Raw genomic sequence first — 17061 nt, 5'->3', positions numbered from 1 at the left:
CAAGAGGTCTACGACTCCCCCCAAAAAGATTAAAAAGCATAGTTTTAGGGATGACAGTACAGTGTTTCCCTATCGTAATATGCATAATACATAATCATGTTTAATATTATCTTGTCTTTCTCAATATAAGCACCGAGAGTAAAGGGATAGTATTTATTCATTGCTGTGTTACAGGGCTTAGCACACTGGCTGGTGCCTGATTCTCAACAAATACTTGTTCAATGAATGAAGACTCCATGGTGATAAGAGCCTATTAATCAGTCATTCTGTCCATAATCTTCATTGAACAAGCCTTGTTCTGGGGTTAGCGTGTGTCTCGGCAGATTATGTTCACAACCCACTGATAAGGGAAGAATTAATCCTACTAAAAACCACAAATCTCACTTTTAATATAGAAGAGCCCATCATAATACACACTGTAAGAGAAGCTGAGTAAAGATGAAATAGCTGGTTGAGCATCAGAAAGGGAACAGTGAATAGGAAGTTACGTGGAGTGAAATTCAGAAAGAGGCGGCTCCCACAACTGGAATTCAGAGTTGATAATCCTGGCAAGAATCAGGTTTGTCCAAAACTAGACAATTCAAAACTAGAAATTCAGGCATATATTCAAACCAGTTCCATCATTAGAGACAAATGGAAGTTGAAAAACCAGTTGGCTGAGGTTTGTATTTCTAATAGATTAGGTACAGTATAAAGGATGTCTGGCATCTGTATACTAACTTAGTTATAACCTTTATTTAAAAAATACAGGTTGACTCAGCTGATTAAATTGCATTTGGTGTGTGTGTGTGTGTGTGTGTGTAGTTTATGTTTTTATATTTTACATTTTATATTTAAGAGATTTTAAAGAGATTTATAGATACCTTAGCAGTAAGTCCCGTTATTTCATAGATCCCGTTTTTCAGGCAACAGAATCCTTCACAGTAAAGAAAGGGCTGCAACAACAGTTACCAAACAGGAACTCATTGACTCTGCTTCCATTCATTATTCAGGAGAGTCAAACATCCTTCCTTTCTCCCAAATTGTTCTGTGAAGTGCACCTGCGAGGACTTGTCTTCATTACTATTTTCTTCCAGCCTGCTCCAGCGTGGCTCTCGGTAGAAATTACTCCATTTCTGTTGAGGCTTAAAGGGCAGATAGGCCTCTGGTACCTGCCCAAAGCACTCTGCAGCTGCTGGTGTCCACAAGTGCCTGCCCCAAAGCTACCAAGGTCCTATGCTGAGGCCTTTTCTTCCTAAATGGTGCTGTGGGCGTCATCATCTCTTGTCATTGCTAAAATCACTGGTGCCAACTCAAGTTCTGCAGAAGCCACCTGCTGTTCCAATTTTACTAAAAAGTAAAAAGAAAACATTAAGAGCAACTTCTATTTGTGTGTGATATTATTTTACTACTTTAACGAATTTTACTTAAAATAGTTATAATTAAAAAAAACAAAATAAGTAACAGGTTTACAGAAAAATTGCAAATATAGTACAGAGTTCCTATATATCCCAATTCCAGTTTTCCCTTATTATTATTTCCCTTGTATTATTAACATCTTATATTAGTAGGGAACTGTAAAGTAAATACAATGTGACTTAGGTGCCCCTTTGGGCCTTCCACTTGTTGCGTCAGGGGAACGCTCTGTCTGGTGGCACCCGGACACTGACTCCCCAGTCAGCAGGAATAAACTCAGGAAGGCCTTGCCAGCCCCTCTGGTTGAACAATAGCTGACTCACTGGTGGAACGCATGAATAGGATCACGTAGGTTGCCCTGTGGCCATAGTAACTTTATGTACACTGTGAAACTGCCAGAATCGTGTCCTCCTGCCTTCTACCCTAATTACCCTGAAACTTGTGACTCATTGTCCCCATGCTTGCTGATTGTAATCGCTATGGCCTAGCATTCTTTTCCGACTGGTAATTTATAAAACCCTATATAACTAGGGCCCTGGGGCAGCCCTAGTGGGAACTCTCCGATGGGGATGTTCACCGGACACACCTGAAGCCGGGAGGCTGTCTTGGTTCCCCAGTGCCTTGGAAACACTCTTCGGGTGGTGAGAACTCGCTGCTGCTCTTTGTCTTACTTTGCTTTATTCTGTCTGTCTTACTTATTGCCTCACTTAATAAATAGTTTTGCTGCCGCAACTCCGTCTCAGTGTGCGTGGTGAATGCATACTCGACACCCAAATCCTGTGGCCACTTAAAACGTAGCCCCTTGCTGCTACAGGAACATTTGTCATAATTAACAGACCAATGTTAATATGTTATTAACTAAACTCCATATTTTATTCAGATTTCCTTAATTTTTACCTAATGTCCTTTAGCTGTCCCCAGATCCCATCCAAGATAGTACATTACATTTAGTCATCATACTTCCTTAGGGTCCTTTGGCTATGACAGTTTCTCAGACATCCCTTATTTTTCATGATCTTGATGATTTTGAGGAGTACTGGTCAGATATTTTGTAGAACATCTCTCAGTTGGGATTTGTCTGATGTTTTTCTCATGATTCGATTAGGGTTACGTGTTTTGGGAAAGAAGACCACAGAAGTTTTCATTACATCATACCAAGGATACATACTATCAGCATGACATCACCGTCGAGGTTAACCTTGATCATCTGGATGAAGTCATGTGTGTCAGGCTTCTCCACTGCAGTTACTCTTTCCTGCCCTGCCCCCTTTCCATACTATTCTCTTTGAAACGAAGTCAATGTGCACAAATCACGCTTAACAAGTGAGGAGCTATGCTCAACCTCCTTGAAGGCTGAGTATCTACATACATTATTTAAAATTCTTCTGCATGAGACAGTTTTATATGCTCTCCCATTTATTTATTTACCCTATTATTTATGTATGTCACTATGCCTTCAGGGTTATTTAATTTATATTTTGAGCTATAACCTAACACTACTTCCTTTTTTTAATTTCGTTGCTCAAATTGTCTAGCTTTGGCCAGCTCTTTCAATTGGCTTCTACATCCCTTTGACATACCTCCATCTTTTAAAAACTTTTTATGACTTTTTTACTTTCTAGCACTACAAGATGTTCCTGGTTCACTTTGTATATTTCCTGTCCCAGTTCTATTTTATTTTTATTTTTATTGGGGAATATTGGGGAACAGTGTGTTTCTCCAGGGCCCATCAGCTCCAAGTCATTGTCCTTCAATCTAGTTGTGGAGGGCGCTGGCCCATGTGGGAATCGAACCAGCAACCCTGCTGTTCAGAGCTCATGCTCTAACCAACTGAGCCATCCAGCCAGCCCCCTGTCCTAGTTCTTGAATCAGCGATTTCTCTAAGGAGCCCTGGTTCCTTTTATTAGAGAATGGCATGGGAAACCAAGATCTGGGCACCAGGTGTACTCATTCTACCAGGGCATCCTACTTTCTAGGCCTTCCCAGCTGACAGAATAAGGACATACATGTTTATATACTACTAACACACACACACACACACACACACACACACACACACACACACACACATATATATGCATATCTATAAATATTTCTGTATGTAACCATCTGTCTCTACATTAAGCTAAACATGAGGTCATAGTGATAATCTCCAATTCTAATTCATTACTACATGGATCATTCTAGCCTTTTCCCCTGTGGATAAGTTTTCAACTAGAATGCAGTGCTGATGTACAGTTCCTTTTGCATTTAGTTTTATAGACTCCAATCATTTCCAAAGTTACTTAGGTCAGTATTTTTTCACTCATCTCCTTCCATGAGATTGTTCATACATTTATAATATAGTTACTTTATTCCATTTTGGGATCCTCATAAATGATTTTTAAAATTTCCATACATTAAGGTTCTATGCGTTTGGACAAATGCATAGTGTCATGTACCCACCATTACAGTATTATGCAAAAGGGTTTCACCACCATAAAGTATCCTCTGTTGCTTAAGCTATTCAACCCTTCTCTCCCATTGAATCCCTACTGATCTATTGTCTGCCTCTATAGTTTCCCCTTTTCCAGAATGTCTTATAAATAGAATCATACAGTTTGTAGTCTTTCAGACTTGATTCTTTCGCTTAGCAATAAGCATACATTTAAGATTCATCCATGTCTTTGCTTAACTGGATAGCTCATCCCCTAAAATTTTTTTTTTATTTAATTGTAGTAAAATACACATAACAAAATTTACCATCTTAACCATTTTTAAGTATGTGGTTTAGTGGTACTCAGTACCGTATTTTGCTGTGTATAATGTTCACCCATGTATAATGCGCACCCTACGTTTTTGGCCCAAACTTTCAGGGGAAAAAAAATCTTTCATTTTAATTTTTTAATCAAATTTTTATTTGTTTACATTTAGGTACTCTTTTGTGTGTTATAAAGCAATTTTCGCATTTATTTTTTAACATATTATGGTACAGCAAATTTTATGTAACAAATAATTACAAAACACAACAACATACACAAGGTACAAGAAATTTTATGTACCGGTAACAAACTTATGATATTTATGCATCATAGAAAGCCAAGAACTCTTTGTCATTGCAAGCGCATCGTAAGTTCAACAAAACCGATTATTGTGTTCCACGGTATTATTTTGCATACGGATATTTTTATTGATTTCTAGAGTTACACTTTCAACTCATAAGCATAAATAAAAGAATTAAAAACATTTATATAGATACGGAATTAGTACTACCCATGTATAATACGCTTCCTTATTTTTCCCTCACAGATTTGGGCAAAAAAGTGCGCATTACGTATACACTGCAAAATAACATTACGTATACAAGGCAAAATACGGTACATTTACATTGTTGTGCAACCATCACCACCATGCATTTCCAGAAAGAAGTGTCTTCATCTTGCAAAACTGAAACTGGACTTGGGCATCACACCTGCTCTTTCAACTTTCAGCCAGCACTTGCTGAACACCTATATGCTAGTCTCTGTGCTACGTGGTTTTCATGCTTTTTAAAACAAACTGATGAGGTGGGTCAGAACTACGACCCACAACACAATGAGGCAAGTGAAGAAAACTAACTTGATTATCATGGAGACCCAGATGCATACCGTTCCTCACACAGGTCAAACGTTGGTTCGCTCTTGGGAAGTCTACTGCCACTAAACCATCCCGGCCTCTGTGCTGCACCTCCGTCACCTCCCATCTTCTCAGTCGCCCCATTAATAAAACCGAGGTGGTTGGCGAAGACGCTCTTTAGGGGTCCTTCGAGTTCGACAGTTTCACAGTTTTAAGAGCAGGTAAGAAAACCTTCGTCTTCCTCCCTTAAAAGCAGCTGTCAAAGCACAGCGGTCACTTCCCTGACCATGCCACGCAGGGGCGAACTAGCACTGGGTCCGGCACCGAGTCCTGGGGTCCCAGGTCGAGCCGCTCGCAAGGGCGCAGGGGCTGCCCAGCGCATGCGCAATGGCCTCCGGACGCGCGGCTCCGGGCCCCGCTCGCGCCGGGTTTCCAGTCCCCGAGAGTGGGTGAGGACGTGTGCGTGTCGGGTTTCGGCTGACCATTGGCCCCTCCGCGGGTGCCCTAGCAGAGCTTCCCGCCGCCCCTTTTCTCCCCTCCTCCCCGCCTCTAGTCCCAACACCCTAGGGCAGAGCCGGGGAGGAGGGAGGAGTTCTCTAGCGTGACGCCCCCGGGGCCTCCAGCACGTCGGGAGTGGGCCCGCCCCGAGGGGCGTGAGGAGGGGGCGGGGCTGCGGACTTCGGACTCCGGCCCATAGACCGCCTCCCACGGAGCCGAGCGGGCAGCCCAATCTGACCGTGAGCGAGCCATGACTGCTCTGCTGGGGCTCTGGCCCGAGGTGCAGGACACCTGCACCTCGTTGGGGTTGATGCTGTCCATCGTGCTGTTCGTGGCGCTGGCCCGCGTGGTCCTCCGGCAACAGATGCACAGAGCCGTGGCCCACACCTTCGCCTTGGAGTTTCTGGCCACCTTCCAGCTCTGCTGCTGCACCCATGAGCTGCAACTGCTGAGCGAGCAGGAACCCGCGCACCCCACCTGGCCGCTGACGCTAATCTACTTCTTCTCGTTGGTGCATGGCCTGACCCTGGTGGGCACCTTCAGCAATCCGTGCGGCGTGATGATGCAGCTGCTGCTGGGGGAAATGTCCCCCGAGACAGGGGCGATGAGGCTGCTGGCTCAGCTGATTGGTGCCATGTGCAGCAGGTACAGCATAGTTGCCCTGTGGAGCCTGGGGCTGACCAGGTATCACGTCAGCGAAAGGATCTTCGCTTGCAGGAATCCCATCCAAGTCGACTTGCCCAAAGCCGTCATCATAGAGGCCTTCTGCTCCTTTATCTTCCACAGCGCTGTGCTGCACTTCCAGGAGGTCCGAACCCAGCTTCGTATCCACCTGATGGCAGCACTCATCACCTTTTTGGTCTATGCAGGTTTGTTATTCCTACAAAACACTTGGCACGTCCGGAGCCTCTGTGACCTAAGGTTCTAAGTTCTTTGCCAAGATATATTTGAAACCCTTACACCTCTGTGATGTCAATATTGGTATCCCCGTTAGTCTAACCATTTTGCAGCCCATTCTTTATGGAGAGGGCCGACATATAGATCCTCCATTCAGTGTTGTTTGAACACCCAGAGAAAGGAGCCACTTCTGTGCTGAAATTGAGCTCTTTTGAGATATTGCCAAGGGTTCAAATAGCCTACAAAGGGGTTGTTTTAATGGTAGAAAGGAAGATAACTTATCAGCTACCTATTTCCGCAAGCCAACCTGGTATAGATCCTTTCTGACACTCTGACTGAAAAATGACCCTGGGCTTATAAAGTTCCTTCCAATTAAAGCACAAGCTACATGACTGTTTAGTAGCAAGAGTGGCAAGTAGAAATTATGTAGTTCTCTTCCTGAAAAATTACATAAAGTCATTTATTTCCTTAATAATTCATCTTGAGCAATAAATGAACTTTTAAGTGGCTATCAAGAAAGATGTTTTAAAATTAAAACTTGCTTGAAATTAGATGCTTTTTAAAACAAATAATTTGAGAAATCTGTTGATTTCTTGCAGTTTGTTTACCTTGACGGAGCTCAGATGCAAAAACAAGTTTAATGATGAGTGATTTTAAAAGATTACAACAAAATATCTTCATTGGCAATACATCTGAATTATAAAATGTTTTGGAGGCAGTAGTAATCTAATAAAAGGAAATTCGTAGAAAGAGTCTATCTTCTGTCCATTAAAAGTGAAACGATGAGTAGAAACTTAAAGTTTTAGATTTTGGCTAAAGCAGAAACATCCCTCATATATGAACAGGATCATCCCTTGCAAAAAGTTATGCCATAGTTGGGGTACACAGAAGCCACCAATATAGGTCACATCAAAATAACTGATTATGTATTTTAAGATTACAGAGTGTAACTGTCCAGCAACACAGCCAGTCAGTCTCCTTGGATAGCCAGTGACCAAGTGTCTGTCTGATTGTGTACTGACTGGTTTGGCGCCCTGCACTTTGATATGTAGAAGGAAGCCACTGATGTCATTACTACTTATGTATTTATTGGCTTCCCAAAAAAAGTTTTAAAAAAGCTGTGATTTATTAACATATTAGAGCTATAAAATTATTAATGAAGATTTCCAGCAAATCTTTAATTTAGGTATGGGAGAATTTAGCTCAGTGAACAGAGTAAGAGAGAATTGCATTCATTTTTTAATTAGATATTGAAAAAAATCTGTTTACACATCTAAGTAAGTTGTTTTTATTACTGCACCGTTCATTTCCTTTGTAGAATTTGTAATTATACACTTGTTTTCTGATGTAATGCCTATCTTTCTCCATCAGACGGTAAGCTTTATGAGTACAGACTAAAATTGTTTTATTCATTACGACGTACAACCAGGACTTAGGATGGTGTCACCTGGTACAAAACTCTCAGTAAGGATTCTTAGAATGAGTGAATGAATTAGCAAATACTCTATTCACTTTTAAAAAGCTCACAGAAATAGTACATATCTAGGTATTTCATATTTTATGTCTAAGGACTTTCAAAATAAGCCAAATAAATTGTCTTAAATAACTGTAGTATTTTTACTTCATTTCATTACTCCATTCAGGAGTTTTTGGTATCCTTCTAAATCATGAAAAATATAGGTAAGATTATTTATCAAAGGAGAAGGGAATTAAGTCCTTTACATATGTCCTTTTTTTTATTATTAGTGTCAGGTGTACAAAACAATGTAATACCTTGTTTCCCCAAAAATAAGACCTAGCCGGACAATCAGCTCTAATGCGTCTTTTGGAGCAAAAATTAATATAAGACCCGATCGGGTCTTATTTTAATATGACTTATATAAGTCTTATATAAGATCGGATCTTATATTAATTTTTGCTCCAAAAAACGCATTAGAGCTGATTGTCTGGCTAGGTCTTATTTTTTTGGGAAACAGGGTAGTTAGACATTTATACCACTCACAAAGTGATAAACCCTCTCCCCCCAATCTACTATCCCTCTGACATCATATATAGCTGTTTCAATTCCACTGACTCTATTCCCTATGCTGTACTCCACATCCTGTGAATATATATATATATATATATATATATATATATATATATATATATATAAAATTATAGTTGACATTATTTTTCAGCTTCAGGTGTACAGTGCAGTGGTCAGGCATCTACACTGTCCATGAGGTGGTCTCCCTAAATAAGACAAATGTCCATCGGATATCCTACAAAATCTTTTACATATGTCCGTTTTTAATACAATAACCATATCAAATAGGTGCCAATTTAAAAATGAAAAACAGATTCACACAAAGGTCCAAAATGTTTTTTATTATGCCAGTATAATATAGTGGTTAAGAGAACAGGTTTGGAATTGGACTGTGCCCTTAGAGATACTTAAATTACTCAAGATTCAATTTCCTCATTTTTAAAATTGACAGTACTGTCTATATCTATTGTGAGGAATAGAGTAATGTATTCAAATTCTTAGCATTGTACACAGCACAAGTAGTCTGGTCACTGGAGAGGGCTAGCTCCCACTATAAATTAGTTAATTGACATTCTAGCTTCTATATGTCTTACTCGTATGCGATTTTAAGTGTCATTCTGTCACAGGGAATTTGATTCCCTTTGAGTACTGAGAAACATTAGTGCCTAGAATTGCCAGATTTGGGACTTAGTCTTTCACTGAGGTGATTTTACCGAGTTCATGCTGGCCTCTAAGACTCTTGGCAGTCGGCCAGCGGGATCTTCCCATTAACTCTTCTTCAACAGGTGTTACGTCTTCTCCCCTTCAAATTTCAATAAAGAGTAACTTATTTTTCAAAGCTATTTTCAGTTCTGTGCCTTATGGATGATTTACTTTTTAAATAGTTCATGTTTAATTATACATGTATGTGTTTTTTGTAAAACATGGACACTATCAATGAGACTAAATGTGACTTCTGATTGCCATCCTCCATGTGTCCCGTCCTTCCCTGTCTATTCTTCTCACCAGGGTAGTCCTCTGTGTGCCTCCTTCCAAACTCTTTTTATGTGTTTATTGTATATAGACATAAGACTCTAAAGAAACTATTATTTTATGTGTGTTTGTGTTAACATAAAAGGTTTCATGCCTCACTTTCTGTGGTTTGCTTTTTTTGGTGGTGGTTGTTCAATATCTTGGAGATCTCTGTTAGTAAAGAGATTTATCTCATTATTTCAAAATACTGAGTGGTATTCCAAATTAATAATTTGTTAATTTGGCTATTTTCTTATGAATGGGCGTATAGGCTTTTTCCCAGTTCTTTGCTACTATAAACAACCTTGTATGTCAACTTGGATGCAAGTACCAGTGTTTCTCTAAAACAGTGGTTCTCAACAGGGAACAATTTTGCTCCCAGAGGACATTTAGCAATGTCTGGAGACATTTTTGGTTGTGACAATCGGGGGAGATGGATATGCTACCGGCATCTAGGGGATAGAGGCCAGGGATGCTGGTAAACATCTTACAATGCACGGGACAGCCCCTCATAACAAAGAATTATCCAGTCTAAAATGTCAAAACCAATGACACGTTTGGGCTTCATTAACACAGAACTCAATTTCTCTGTCGGTTAACTATTGCTATATAACAAACCACCCCAAATCTTAAAATGACAATTCATTATTTTCATGATTCTGTAGGCTATATGGGAAATTCCCGAGATCAGAAGCTGGACAGTTGGTGGAGCTGAAAGAGCCAAGGTAGCCTCACTCTGTGTCTGGCAGCTGGTACCACCTGTGCGGTACCTTTGTTCTTCATCCTCCAGCTGACTTACGTGGTCAGGGCATTGCTCCAACAGAGCACAGTGTGGAAGCTGATGTTTACTGAGACCTGAACCTAGAACGCACAGCGTCACTTCTCGTGGCATCACTTCTGCTGCATTCTATCTGTCAATGCACGTCACAGAGCCAGTCTGTATCTGAGAGGAGAAAGACTGTCCCTCTCGGTAGGATGGGCAGCTTCCACCAAAGCACGCGGAGCAGAACAGGCGATGTGAGGATTAGAAGGGGAGTGAGGTGGTGTCACGTTTTAGGGCGGGATAGACTGACTGACAGTGTTCTTAGACATAATGGAAGCTCTTTGGCTTTGGAATACCAAAGTAAACTAATTATGAGGGCAATGGTTCAGTTGATTTTTATTGAGAAATGCCAAAAGAAGGCCACTTATTATAGTATCACAGCACTATTCCATTATATTGTAAAGATCTGTGTGAGTCCTTATCTTTCTGCCCATGGTGTCTAATACATGTGAACTCAGTGTTTTGTGGAATTTAACTGAAACGACCACCTGTCAACCAATTCTTTTGGCCTTTGGCAGTTGCATGTTTAACATTCCAGGATCTGACTATTCAAGAATGATCCTGAAGATCCATGACTTGGTGTCACTTATGATTTCAGAGACATGATTACGAATCATGCTGTGAGGCTGGTGTGCTAGAAAACTCTTAGCTATTGAGTGAACTTGGTTCACTGCTCAACATTTTGGTCTCTACAGCTTCCATATTTTCAGCCTATCGAGTGTGAAATCTTATGAAAGCATCACTTAAGATCTCAGGCTGTATCTCTGTGGCTCGGGGGCAGATATATGTGCCCAAGGTTCCACACAAATGTCACTATCTCAGGGATAATCTTAGGGTGTCTCTTGAAAAGCTGAGCCACAGCTGTGGTGAGTAGTTGGACAGCCTCCTCTACCTTTTCTTACCTGCTGTGTGGCTAGAACTATTAACTCCCAGGCCCCCAGCTCAAGACAGATACCCTGGATGCAGAGCTGGACCATGAATCCTGAAAAGCTGTCAACAGTTAGAATTCGTGTTTATCGTTCATGACTCTTCAGTCACTGCTTTAAAAATGTTTTTGGTGACTTTACTGAGGTATAATTGACATACCATTCAGTTACTTCTTTAGGGCTCTCTTGACAAGTAAAAATGGAGTCAATGATAATGCTTTAGTTCATTTTACTTCTTGTTTTCAACACAAAGGTAGGCTACGCCCAAGAACAACCTTGGGAATTATACCCCTTTACAGCGTATTTTCATTTTATTTTTATTATTCATTTGAATTGATCAGTGTTAAGAAGGGAAGCCAAATCTCCTATTTTATAAAACCATAGGAACAATAATAGAGCAGTTCCCTTTCAATGTGCATTTTATTATAGAAAAAGCACTGGATTAACGCTCTTAATGTCCTTTTTTTTTTTTTTTTTTGTACCTGGTATGTTATAATCTATTTTTATACTCTATAATATGCCAGGTGATTCTGCAAAGATCACAGAAAAACACAATTGGCCCTCCGTATCCATGGGTTCCAAATCCATGGAATAAACCAACTACAGGTCAAAAATAAAAAAATATTATTAAAAAAATATTACATTTTTGCTGACATGTATTATTAGTTAGGAGTATGATGATTGTCCGTACTGAACATGTACAGACATTTTTATTCTTCTCATGATTCCCTAAACAATATAACAACTATTTACATAGCATTTACATTGTGTTAGGTAGTATACGTAACCTAGAGATGATTTTAAGTATAAAGGACGTATGTAGGTTATATGCAAATACTACACCATTTTATATAAGAGACTTGGGCATCTGTGGACTTTGGTACCCACAGGACAGCAACCTCCTACGGATACTGTGGGATGACTGGACCTAAATACCTAAAACAAAAGTCACATTTAGTAACCCCTTTATTTTCAGTTACAAAAAAATGTAATATATATGGTTTGGTATCACTCTGCTTAAAATGTATTACAGGAGGAAGTCAAACAGGAGCTGTATTTAACCCAGCTTTGGCATTTTCACTACATTTCAAGTGTTTTGATGAAGAATTCCTTCAATTTTTTATAGTATATTGGCTGGCTCCTTCTTTAGGTAAGCATATTACTATGATTAAAAGGTCAGTTTGTCTTAAAATATGGTATGAAATGTCACTGTTAACATGTCAATTTCCAAAGTCAGAGTAAGCACAAACAAAAAAATGAAAAAGGTAGTTAACATGCCTGAAATAACATTTTATATTGTACAGTGTCCTTTAAAACTTTTTTTATCTTCAAAGAAACAAAATTATCTAGTTAAGGGTAGTCACTTTCAGGTATGATACCACTTTAAAAAAACCGTCAAATCTGAGGGCAAAAAAAATGAGGAATGATTAATTTCATGAAAAAATTCTCTCTTTTTGCTAAAGGAATTAAATTTTTTCAAGTTTGTGAGCTCCAGATAAAGTACTATTTAGTTCATTTGACTCATTGTGCAGAAAAACATCTCATGAAACAATGTATGCGTGTAATGAGCAGTTTTAAAATCCACAAGATTCATTCCTGTTATTTCTACCTGGATCAGAAGACATATAAAATTCTTCTGTACAGATGGACCAAATAACACAAAAAGTTATAAAATAACTGTAATCATAATATGCATTTCTTTATGCAAGTTATCAGCATTTTTTAATTTTCTGTAGTCATTTGTTTTAAGCCTGATTATAACGTATAACTATAAATGAACATGAGGATTCCAGCCTTCTATTGTTCACCCTTTTTTATCCAGTTAGCATTGTTTCTTGTTGCTCGTTTCTAATTTTAAAAAGGGGAGAGAGGGGGAGGACATGGAGAAGGGAACGTGGCACACAACAGGCTTGAATAGCCACACACTTGACTCCCCCTATTCACCTTGCATTCCTTCATCTCACATTTAGTATCTGTTATGCGCAACAATAGTGTTTGCAGGTCTAAACATGAAGGATGTCAAAGAAAACCTGCATTTAAGATGCTAAGAATAGTGCCTTTTTTCAGTTCAACAGATTGGGGTATTTTCCAGTAGTAACTTCTTTAAAGATAACTTTTCTCTATTTTTAAGTTTAAAATGTCACTGGTTAATCAAGTTAAAAAAGGTCACTGATTGGGTGGGCCTAGTGATAGCTTCCATGTGGAAAAATCTGTCTTATTTAAAATCAACATATATTAACATTATATATTTGTTAATGTGCTCCAACTACAATTTTAATAATAGGCCCATGAGAGTAATTATTTCACCCATTACTTGAAAGAACACTGAAAGCTAAGCCTTTCCAAAAGAATGTTAAAAAAAAAAAATGACAAAGAACGACATTCTCTGTAAAAAGACGATGACTTTTTATTTTAAACATGTTTTTAGCCCAAATCACTTAATAATGTCTTCCTGGAAAATATCTCATTATAGATTAAAAAGGAACAATCACCTCTGCCCCTTTAGAAAGTATAGAGAGTAGTAGGGTGGGGAAACAGACTATATTCTTTTCATGTTGTGTCATCCAAACAGGAAGGAAGTATGATTTATGGCCATTACCAAAACATTTTAAAGAACCACTTAACCAAAAATAGCCCAAACAAAAACAAATATACTTTTATCTATTTCTTTGCTTCCTATTTAATGAATCTTTCAAAACTGGAATTGGAATCAACTTTTTTGTAATTATGTTTGGCCCTATTTAGCTTGTTGAAAGATTCTTAGTTGGCCTAGAGACCTCCTAGCTTTTTTCTAAATAAATCCAGGAAAAATTACTATTGTAGTTTTGGTTTAAAGAATCATGTTCCTATACTTCTTTGAGATTTATCAATGAGAAACAATACAGGAATTCTTCGACATACGAGTGTGGACAAAAGACATATGAATAAACTGTAGTTTTTAGAATATTGAATTCCAGTTTACCAATGAATTTTGTCATACACTGAAGTTACATTCCCATTGGGGGAAAAATGGCCTCTAATGAAATAAGATCACAATTAAACTCTAAGAAGGATGGGAAATATAAGAAATTATATTTTTACAAGAGTCATTCAAAGAGCTAGGTAAGAGATGAGGAGTAAAAATCAAGCTACATTCATTAGGCAATGCCATGGGGTGAGATGGAGTAATCCCTAGATAGCGATCTCCTTTCTCGTTTTGACCAAGCAGGGAGCAAACTATTCTTGGAAACCACAGTCCTTGTTCTTTTTGTTTCTCTTCAGAGCACAGATAGTGTAATGCCTTAATGGCCCCTGCCACTTCCCCCAAATTAAAGTGTTAGAAATGTGACTATAAGACTGTATATAAAATTTACACACTTCATAGAATGAAAATTAGCAAATTACATTTGCTTCTATGAAACTGAAATTCCATTTTAGGAAAAAGTTTTAAATGTAATGTCTTATTTTCTAGCTTTGACTTTATTAAAAAAAAATGTCAGATTTGGTGGATCAGTTAACACAGAGATCTCTGATACTTTTTCATTTAAAGCTTTTGGTTGCAAAACAGACTCTTATGCTAGCCAAACCTTAAGGTTTCCTGTTGATACCAGACTCATGTTAGTCAAACCTTAAGGCTTCCTGTTGATACCAAATAAAGAGTAAAATATCAAATCTGCATGTGACAAAAACACAAAATCCTAGTTTTAAACTGACCCTAGTGCGTTAAACCTAAGTACGTGATTTAAGCCTTGTGGTTTACTCTCCTCCGTTTGCCACTGAAAAGTCAACCTGTACCTACATGCTAGATTTGTCTTGTATAACCTCAAAAATGAAGATTTACTAATATGTGATTTTTTAAAACATATTTAAGATTTAGAATATCAGCAGTAACCAAAATTTTTAGGTATTTTGCTTGATACAGCTTTAAAAGTTATATATGGTTAAGACGGATGAAAAAAAAGAGAATAAAGTAATCTAACACATTGTTCTTACTTGAGCATTCCAAGTGAAAACTCAAGAGAGCTTTCAGTTGTTTGATTCGCCCAGTACACTCCAGGGCATGGGGGACTGCGTTGCCATTTTAAAGAGCACATAGAGACTCAAATCCAGAGTTTCTCACTCAGCAAGTCAATAATGGAGCCAGAACGAAAACTCCAAATATTTCAATTTTGTTTATCCTTTAAATTCATGCTCAGATCTTATTGGTTTTGCCAAGTACATACTGATTTTAAAGATTCATGGTTGAAAAACAATGTGAGAGTATTAGATATAGAAAATATCTACATTTCATGTAAAGTTGAAGTAGCTAATTCTTTTAGACATAGCTTTCCAAATCTCTAGGTATATCATTGTATATCATCTTAAATTATACCCATTTAGTGGTCATGAACTTACTTAGAAATAGTTTTGTTTTTACTTTACTGTATTTTGTCTTTCAGGTATATTGTTGATGATTTTGATGTTCAACTTTTTCCTTCCATGGCTGTATAACAACCATACAACTAATAAGAAGGAATAACTATTCCAAAAGACTCAGACTAAGTTAACAGGACAATCAAGCTGGATGTGATAAAGATTTGATCGCCTCATATTCAACACACTGGCTGCACTGAATTCTTCAATGATAGTGTCCTTTGAGGAAGTTGCCTTACAGTTTTCTTCACTGGGACTTAAAAAAATTACTGTGAAAATGAGGTATCCCGTGTTTCTCAGTTAAGACTTATTCTTTTGAGTGTGTATTAAGTGCTGCTAGAAAAGAGTCATTACATTAAATATAAATCTCAAGTGATAATTGTTAATTTTGATGAAAAAGAAATGAGTACAGGGTGAGAATGGAAAGGAAGGTGATGATAGGGCCAGAGTGTGTGTATCAAGTGTCTCCTGCATGAACAGGAGAACAGGATTTTTAACCGAAGGACAACCAGTCATGCTTATAGAAGTAGAGACAGGATACTTCTCAGCCAGTACCTCACACAGTGATACCATCAGCAGGGTCATCTTTCAATAGGAAAGTTACTTTTGGAAGTAGATTATATATCCACTGATACTCAAGTGCTTTCCTACATTTTAAATATATTCTAAAATATTTTTTTCTAAATAGTCTCATTAGCTTTAGGCAAGTTGTTATTCTTTAAAAGGATATATAATAAAACAAAGCACCCGTACAAAGTCAACATGTAAGCTTTTCCACATTCTCATTTGATCCTAACAGCTACCTTATGAAGTAGGTAGGGCATGTATTTTTAATGTTTTACAGAAAACAAAACGGTCAAATACAGCCAAATACCATCTTTAGGACTTCTAATTCAATACAAAAAATCTTCTCGGTCGTCAGTATGACTAAAAGAAAACTGAATATTTTGAAGAAACATTAAATATTTTTATATTAAAATCTGCTTAGGAATTAACTAGCTTGTTTTGTTTTTTTTAGGTTTAAAGAACCTTCAAATTTTCCTCTATTAGAAGCTTTCCTTTATGGTATGAGGTCTACTTTATTAAAAGCTCAGGCCATAAAAGGTTAAGTGTGTTTCTCTTCAAAGGAAATTTCATTATCAGGGTTAGAACTGAAAGTAAAAATAATATGGGGTGAGTTAAGATCTGTCTGAGTAATAATCAATGAAGCAGCTGAGAAATTGCCAGGTAACTTAAGCGCTGCTTGGTGATGAGCTTGTAGATAGTCATTCTCTTTACACCTGCAGACTGAGCTGACCGGCTGCAGGCTACCCAGCAGGCAGCTAGTTTGAGGTGCGGACTTTGACTCTTGAACTTACAAATACATGCTGTAGTAGTTTCTATTTTCAAAAGCAGAGTTCATAAAATTGTGACAGTGGCTAAATGCAATCTCTGACATGTTTTATGTGGCCTGCACAGTATTTAAAAAAATAAGTAAAAAGCAAGTATTGTCAGTC

General features: G+C 38.2%; 1 protein-coding gene and 1 long non-coding RNA gene across 7 annotated transcripts in view; one reads left to right on the top strand and one right to left on the bottom strand.

Moving 5' to 3' along the window:
- The window catches only part of LOC109444774 (uncharacterized), a 23640-nt gene extending 18188 nt beyond the window's left edge, over positions 1 to 5452 (bottom strand). For 4 of the 6 annotated variants that reach the window (XR_012497474.1, XR_012497472.1, XR_012497471.1 and 1 more), the window contains exons 1-2: positions 5022 to 5442; positions 864 to 1329 (exon numbers count right to left, since the gene is read on the bottom strand). This is a non-coding gene — a long non-coding RNA (uncharacterized LOC109444774). Of the gene's footprint in view, positions 1 to 863; positions 1330 to 5021 lie in introns of all 6 variants that reach the window. The other 2 variants (XR_012497473.1, XR_002136938.2) reach the window with 2 other exon arrangements.
- Positions 5444 to 17061, top strand: AQP11 (aquaporin 11). Its single transcript, XM_019726406.2, has 3 exons — positions 5444 to 6356; positions 12207 to 12323; positions 15592 to 17061. Exons 1-3 carry the CDS (start codon positions 5738 to 5740, stop codon positions 15669 to 15671), a joined length of 816 nt encoding a protein of 271 aa, XP_019581965.2. The 5' UTR covers positions 5444 to 5737; the 3' UTR covers positions 15672 to 17061.

The sequence above is a fragment of the Rhinolophus sinicus genome, linkage group LG06 (genome assembly GCF_036562045.2).
Source record: "Rhinolophus sinicus isolate RSC01 linkage group LG06, ASM3656204v1, whole genome shotgun sequence".
NCBI classification, from domain to species: Eukaryota; Metazoa; Chordata; class Mammalia; order Chiroptera; family Rhinolophidae; genus Rhinolophus; species Rhinolophus sinicus.
Note: the sequence above shows the minus strand (reverse complement) of the source record. Positions and strands in the feature narration are given on the sequence as shown.